An 8,132-nucleotide genomic window follows, 5' to 3' on the forward strand; every position below is an offset into this window, starting at 1 on the left:
CTTCACTTGAGTTCTGCATACAAAATGCACTTCTTGCCTGAGTTCAACTGCTTGTTGTACTGCAGGAGTAACTTCTCGAACAATGATTCTGTGGCTTATGCCAATATCATCATTGTGATTTTGAACTTGAGACGTACAACCAACTATGCTCCAGCCGAGATCAGTTAGCTGTGCGTAAGGCTGATTCTCCTCACCTGCAATGACTTCCCGTGGAAGAAGGGCTTGCTGACAGTTATAGCCGAGAAGCAGACCAACTTCGCATTCAAGCATTGGAGGTAACCTATCTGCCAGCCTTTCGAGGTGAGGCCAATTCAAAGCAGTTTCAGACGTCGGGATGTGTGATCTGTTCACAGGGATGAATTCTCTTGTATAGACCGGTGGCAATGTAATTCTCTTTTCCTGCTTGTAGCCTCTAACTTGAAGATTTACCAGTTTCTCACATGGTATGACTGTTGACTTGGCGGACATGGTCGATAGTCTTAGATGAGCCTTACTCTTATCTGTGTCGAGATCCTGGGCTACTTCATCCAAGATAAAGGATGTATCGCTCTGAGAATCGAGGAGGGCATATACTAGAACTTCTCTGTCTGGGTGATTTTTATTTTTATTTTTATTTTTTTGATGAAACCCAGACGGGTAGAATGGAGGATGTCAGTGTGCTCGAAGTTACTTGAGTTACTCTATTAGAGATTGCGGTTGCTGGTTCATCTCCTTCGTCCTTGTCTTGAGAGTTATCATTCGTTGCAGGCATTATCCTTTTACGCTCCACAAACTTGTCATCATGCAGACACGTGGGATGCTTCTTCTGGCATTTCTCACACGTATTCCTTTTATCACACTTCTTAGAATAATGTCCCCCCTTTAAACATCCAAAGCACAGCCTTCTGCTTGTGCAAACTTGATACGATCCTGGACTGATTTTTCCATGAATTTGAAGCATTTATCCAGTGTGTGACCATTTCTTTTGCAGTAAAGGTGGGTCATGGGATTTATGTGACTTGAGTTGGTTAAATGACTTGAAGTTGTCGTTAATGTTTTAGCTTGAACGACTTGGCTGCGTGAGTATTTGGGTTTACTGATTTCCAAACCCTTGAGTGCTTGCATTGAAGCTATGGGGTCACATACTAGGTCTGCTTCAGTAGATACAAAATCTGTAAACATGTGAAATGATGGATACTCTCCATTAAGGGTTTTTCTTATTTTCATCGCTGCGCGATTCCATCTTGTTGTCTTTTTTTTTTCCCAGTCTGAGATTTATTCTTTGAAATAAAACTGCTACAGTATAAAATGCAACACCTCAATGCGAGATTCAGATTTAGAAAAATAAAAGATTTAAAATGATGACAGAAAGATGGAAAATATAAAGGAAACATTTTAAGAAACATAATAAGTAACTCTGATAAGTAATCAAGCATCCCTAGTTGCACAGTAAGATGTGCTGTATTTCCATGATGACTTCAGGTGCACTGAGGTGGCAGCACAAGTTTCTTTCTCAGGGTGAATCTCACTTCAGGCATCTGCTTGGCCAACGAGGAGGTCTCTCGATGTGCTACATCATCGTTCACGTAGTGGAGGATGGAGACGATGTCTTCGCCCCTGGGACAGCGCTCCTTCAGCTGCTCACAAAGAGACTGAACGAACCAGCTTCCATCGACAATATGTCTAAGTGAAGCATGATCTTCAACAGTGGCCATGGCAACCAGAACATCAGCTTCCTCAGGGATGGTCAATGGTGAAGTATCATCATCAATCTCCATATCGTTCATCTGCACTCCACGCTGTATGTTACTTCCTTGGCAGGCCTGGATCAGGAACACTTTGGGCTTACCGGTGAGGACGGACTGGTCACACCCCCTGAACTTTCGGGTAATTTCTTTAATGGGGAGGGGGTTCCTGTCAGTTCCCAAAACTACACCCTTTTTTCCGTGACTCAGAATAGAGCAGATGAAAGCATCACCGTGCTCAAGGACCTGCTGAGGATCAACAAAGCTGCTGCCATCCCACTCTTTAAAGTTGAACTTCTGCAGCTGAGACATGTCTGCCAGGGAAGCAACAAACGTCAGTGCCTGATCCATCTGATCCTTGTTCAGGTCTTCACACATCAGCACTCTGAAGCCCAGACACCTGAACACCTCTGCCAAGCTTTGGGCGTCTTTATCTGTCCCTCTTCTCTGTGAACCATCCTTGAAGTTGTTATTGTTTATGATCACGCAGAGGCCGACGGGCCGGCTAATGATTTGATAAACATCCTGTGACATATTCCCATCGTGCTGACATGAAGACACTTGGACAGGCTCGGATAAAAGGGGGGTACAACTCAGCTGTAAACTCGCCAGCTGAGGGAAAGTTTCTTTAATGGCGCCATCGGTTTGCAGGAGGTTCAGGAAGTCTTTGCATTTATCTTCTCCTTTATTCATGATCTTATCCACGAGCTCAACGTGTGTCTCCGCATTTGCACTGTTGATGCTTTTAAGATTGTTGTACTCCCGCTGAGTGATCAGCTTATTCTCATAAACTTTGTTGAGAATTAGCCTGTGGTCTCCGGACAGAATCTCATGAATGGCTGTTTTATTGCTCCTTATTGCATTTTGGGCCGACATGCTGAATGGTCAGTTGGAACTTCTGCTGTCCTTGAAAACGAAACCTCATTCCTTCTTCTTTTTTTTTTTTTTTTTTGCCTGTCCCGTTTGGCTCTTTTGCCATCAGAATTGTTGTCTAAAGGCAAACAAAGATGCCCAACGGATTTACTTTACCAAATTGACCATCCCAGCCTTGCCGTAATGGTCCATTTGATTCACCTTTTATTGTTTATTTTATTTTCACTTACTGAATACGGGACAGACTTGACTGGGGGAAAGAAGGGGAGAAAGAAAGAGGGAAAGAGAAACAGCTGAGAAGAGGGACGGGGGAGAAGGGCAAAAGCAAAAACCAACAGAACGGGCAGAGAAAAAAAAAAATGCATATATCGATCACCTGGATCACCTCCATCTTGTTGTCAACCAGTCTGGAAGTTTCAGCAAGAGTTTCTGAATTTCCATACAGTCATTGAGAACCTCTAATGTCTTTATGTGTGGCATCGCAGCTTCACAACTTCTAAGGAAGTCGGCAAACTCTCTCAACTCACTTCCATCCTTGGAGCTTATTTTAGGCCAACTGTGAAGTTTGTCTCTGAAGCATTTTCCTATAGTGAACAGATCTCCAAAGCGCCTTTCCAGCACTTCCCAAGCTGCATCATACGCTTCATCTGTGCCCACTAGGAGAAATCCTTCAATCACTCTCTTTGCGGGTCCGCCAAGGTACTTCCTGAGATAATAGAGTCTTTCGTTCTTTGGAATGTTTTTTCTTTCAATCAAGGTCTCAAATGACAACTGCCAGTCCTTAAACTTTAAAGGGTCACCAGTGAACAGTGCAGGTTCCGGAGTTGGAAGACGATTAGCACTTATTGCGTCTGCTAGTATGCCGACTAGATCCAAGTTTGGCTGTGGATGAGTTGCTGAAGCGGCAGCTTGTGTTGCTTTAGGGATAAATGGCGGACTTGATGCGTTTACTGCTTGGCCTGTGGTGCCCTTAGGTTGCACACCAGGGTTTTGTTGGGCTTGGTTTATGACTGTGGGAGTATGTGGAACAAATGCAGGGTTTGTGGCATTATGGGCTTGGGTTGTATTTGGAGCTTGAGAGGGAACTTGTGGTGGAGCAGGGATTGCTGAGGTTTCGCTCTCAGTTTTGATACTGCGCACTAAACTACGCCTTTCTGAAATACTTTCAGCTTCTGCATAAACCTTTACTTTAGCTCTTGCAGCATAAAATTTTTTAACCTCTTTCAAGTGTTCAATCTTTCTGCGCTGCTCCTCCATTGTTTGTTGCCTTTCCAAGTTTTCAAGGTCCAACCTTTTTAGTTCAGCTGCTTCCCTTTCTTGATCCTCCATTACTGCTAATATTTCTTGACACGCAGCTGCCTCAGCCTCTGCTTCTATTCTTTTAATTGTTTGTGAGTATGACTGGCTTGAACCAGTTTTAGACCTTCGTGATTTTGACCTTGATTTAGTACTTTCAGATCCTAAGCATGATCCAACATCTGGCCATGGCTCTTCATCACCATCTGCAAGGTCTCCTTGTAAGTGTTTTTCAGCTCTTCTGACAATGAACGAGGTAAGTGATGTACATGCATCCACTTTGCGTCTTTCATCTGCATCAGGAGTTTGTATTTGCCGTATTTGTTCATAAATGGTTTGTACATCTTTGCGGGCAACATTTACATTGTTGATGAGCTCATTCAATTCACTCTCGGAAACTTCATTCCTTAATATTACTTTACTCAATCTTGCTTCATATCTCCATTTTTCAAAAACAGCAGTATATCTGTGTTGGAGGCCTTTGAGTTTCTTCTCTTGAAGCTCTTTACCCTTTTCTGTTAGTGTTCTTACTCTTTCACTTTTACGAACAGTCTGTAGTTCTGTAATTTGTTCATCATCATTTTCTTCCACTTCGGTAAGTGGTACAGCATGGTGCTCTTCGAGATCTTTGTCAACCATCTCGGGAGTCTAGTTAAATGTCATTGAGCGCACTGTGTTCAGATTTCAAATACTGTATACTTTAAGTGCACCTTTTCTTAAAGGACCTTGTAAACTTCACTCAAACTTTGACCTTAAGGAAGCACACAGAACTATTCACCAAACTACAAAGCATCACCTTGAAGTACAGTAGAAATTAAATAAACTTTGACAAATGTGACAAAAACTCATCTGTTTAAAATTGCCTATTCTTAAATTTCTGTATGTTTTATCTTTTATCTTCTATTTTTATCATTGTGTATATTTCCAGTTTTTATCTGTTGTACAGTGTCCTTGGGTGCTTTGAAAGGCGCTATTTAAATAAAATGTATTATTATTATTATTATTATTTGATTTGATTTGATTTTGAAATGTGTTATAGAAACTTATTGTGGCTCTTTTAACTTGACTTAAACCACTATTATTCTACCTTTAACACTGTCCTTTATTAATTTCCACCTTACTCCAGTTGTACAACGTTGTTGCCGCTGTGCTTGGCTGCTTGAGAACGGTGAGCTTATGCAATGGCGCCCTCTTGTGTCGCTCCATTTCCCCGTCACTCTCTGCATCTGCCGTCTTCGTAATTAGCTTCTCACCGGCACTGGCTAGGGCGAGTTTTCACTGTAACTCCGAAATGACAACACAGGCACGGCTTCTTCAAGACGGGCGCTTCGCTGCATTTATTGAACGCCGTGAAAACTACAAACATAAAACACAAAGGCTTTAAGCGCTTCAGTCTATCAAAAGTAACACTTGTGCTTTAACAACAAAAATTACCTCGTGGCCGCCTGCCACTTCGGAGGTCCTAGAAGAATAGCTTTACAGTCTTGTGCATTCTAAATTAAAACATAAAATAATTAGAACACCATACATTACAAATTTTCACAATATTACAATACAGTTATGGCAAATGACAAATACCTTGTACCGCTGGTAGACTCACCAGGCCTTTGCAGATAGCTCGCTGGACTCCTTAGCGTGATTATTAAACGTGGGCTCACAGCCTATACTATCACGCCCAAACCTCGCGATAATAGCGGTGTAACAAAACTTGTTCTTTGTGACAAGATAAACACACCCTTACAATATTGACCACAGAAACGTACAAGCAAGAACATTTTAACTGCTGGAACCATCTATTAAACTTCTTTATACATAAGCCATTTCTGTGACACTTACAGGGTATATAACCTAAGCTAGTTGAGGCTGATTTAGCTCATATGCTACGCTATGTAATAATGGATTGCATTAATATAGCGCTTTTCGAGACCCTCAAAGCGGTTTACATTTCCACTATTCATTCACTCTCACATTCACACACTGGTGGAGGCAGCTACAGTTGTATCCACAGCTGCCCTGGGGCAGACTGACAGAAGCGAGGTTGCCATATTGCGCCATCCGCCCCTGTGACCATCACCAGTAGGCGGTAGGTGAAGTGTCTTGCCCAAGGACACAACGACCGAGACTGTCCGAGCCGGGACTCGAACCGGCAACCTTCCGGTTACAAGATGAACTGCCAACTCTTGAGCCACGATTGCCCTAAGAAATGAAGGCGTCATTAAGCAGATAAATATCATGCTCATATTTTTGAATATGTGGCTTACTGCTGTGTTTGTTATATTGTGAATGTATGCAACATTTGTATTGGTTTCATTTCTTGTTTTCTCAACAGTTTCACACTTTATCCTTATGAAACCATCTGTTACGCTCAGTGTCTACGAGTGTAGAGACGCAACACAAGATGCTGGGGAGAGAGAGAGGGCAAGCACCCGCCATGGTTCCCAAACCAGCAACAGCAGCTGGTTTGGTCCCCAACACAAAACAGCAGCTAACACAGACTTCTTATGGCCACGGGCCATAACACCACCCATCTCAACGTATCGGCCTGTTCCTTGTATTTTGATTAGGAGAGTGTTTGGTGTATAGCTGAGTCTACGTTCATGAGGACAACGGTTAGTGAGGACAGAACACATATTAAGATCTTAATCAGCCCAAAATTTGTGAGGCCAGGTACAGTCACGCAGTACAATCTGGGAAGTGTAAGTTTTTTGTTGTTGTTGTTGTTGTTGTTTTCACATTTCTGTGAAGCACATGATGAAAATACACTTGATAAAAGGTCAATAACCCAGTTTATAAAATCCCCGTGAGTTGATTCTGTTCATCTTGATGTAGAGTTTCAATGGAAGAAATATTTCGTCACTCATCCAAGTGATTTCTTCAGTCTCAGCTGACTGCAGGTTTCCCCGACCTTATAAACATTACAGCTGTACAATTATCAAACTAGCATGTAACGTACCCTAGGAACCCTCCTCAGTCCACGGCCCGTGGTTGTAAGAAGTCACTGATTTGTTCTTTTTAGTTTTGCTGTCTCTGTAGCTGTCAGCATAACAGGTCTTGCTCCATTATTAATGGTAATAATAATAATAGGGAACTGAACTTGTCAGAAGGGTCTTGTATTCTGTAAAAAATGATTCACCTCAGTGACACTTAGTGGTTTATCTACTTTAGCGTTTATCTTCTAGTTAAGATGGTCAGCACCACTGAATAACGCATTCAAATCTAATTAGTATGTAAAATTTCCAAGTTTCCATAAATATAAAACTGTAGAAAATGCTGGGTGTGCTTATTAAGGATAATAATAATACGATATTTACTATCAAACAATTTTATTATCACATAAAGAAAAGAATAAGTCTGCTGTAGAGTACTGAGAGCACAGGTAGCTGGCCCTGCACGGTGTCATTAGCCCTGATTTCCATGTAAACACAAACCTGGATGGGTTATTGATTTTTCTTTTCCTGGGACAATTCATGATGACGTGCTACACTGGCAAATTTTTATAATCATGATAAATTGCAATTAGATGCAAGGCAGTCAATAGTTTGTTATTGAAATAGTGAAACTAGCAGTGAAAAAGAGATTCATAATAACAGAGGGCCCTGCCTTGGCCTTTACATTAGAGAAGTGGCGAGAATCTCTCTTTTCTTATCACAAAGGATTATCGCCACAGTGAGTTTTTCAATAATCATTACACAGGATCTGACACTGTGTTCTACCTGATGACTTTATTGAATTCAGTTGTATGTGTTCTCAGCTAAGCATTAATGTACAATATGCTGTGCAGCCATAGTAATGACTCAAGTTCCCTCTTTTAATTCATCTGAGTTGAATTGCTGCAAGAGTTTCAAGAGCCACTACCTATAGAAAAACTATATATGATGACTGATTAGACATCAAGACTGTTTTACAGGGTATGTACTATAGACATGAGCTGCTTCTGTTTTGTTACGGAGACCAGATTTTGGATGCAGAATTAAATACATCTCTTAGATCTTAGCTTCTGACTTCAAAAACATTGTTAAAATTTTGAATTTATTGAATGTATATACATGTACAGGGTATTTCCTAGTTCCCAGGGTATTTACAAGTAGAATGGGAGGAGGAGCCTTCAGTTTTCATGCCCTTCTTCTGTGGAACCAGCTCCCAGTTTGGATTCAGGAAACAAATATTGTCTCTATTTTTTAGATCACTTGAAAAATGGCAAAAAATCATATTTTGCATGGTTGGATGTTCACAAGGTTC

At 41.4% G+C, this 8,132-nt stretch overlaps 1 protein-coding gene across 1 annotated transcript; it reads right to left on the bottom strand.

Moving 5' to 3' along the window:
* Window positions 1–1,247: 1,247 nt before the first annotated feature.
* On the bottom strand, window positions 1,248–2,651 carry LOC102292346 (caspase-8). The gene has a single exon (XM_005947516.2). It carries the CDS (start codon window positions 2,598–2,600, stop codon window positions 1,458–1,460), a length of 1,143 nt encoding a protein of 380 aa, XP_005947578.2. The 5' UTR covers window positions 2,601–2,651; the 3' UTR covers window positions 1,248–1,457.
* Between the last annotated feature and the right edge of the window lie 5,481 nt (window positions 2,652–8,132).

The sequence above is a fragment of the Haplochromis burtoni genome, unplaced genomic scaffold (assembly GCF_018398535.1).
Source record: "Haplochromis burtoni strain Fernald_Lab_line unplaced genomic scaffold, NCSU_Asbu1 Contig_474, whole genome shotgun sequence".
NCBI lineage: Eukaryota > Metazoa > Chordata > Actinopteri > Cichliformes > Cichlidae > Haplochromis > Haplochromis burtoni.

Coding starts and splice junctions, on each gene's coding strand:
- LOC102292346 (XM_005947516.2), bottom strand. CDS start 2,600: ATGTCGGCCCAAAATGCAATAAGGAGCAATAAAACAGCCATTCATGAG.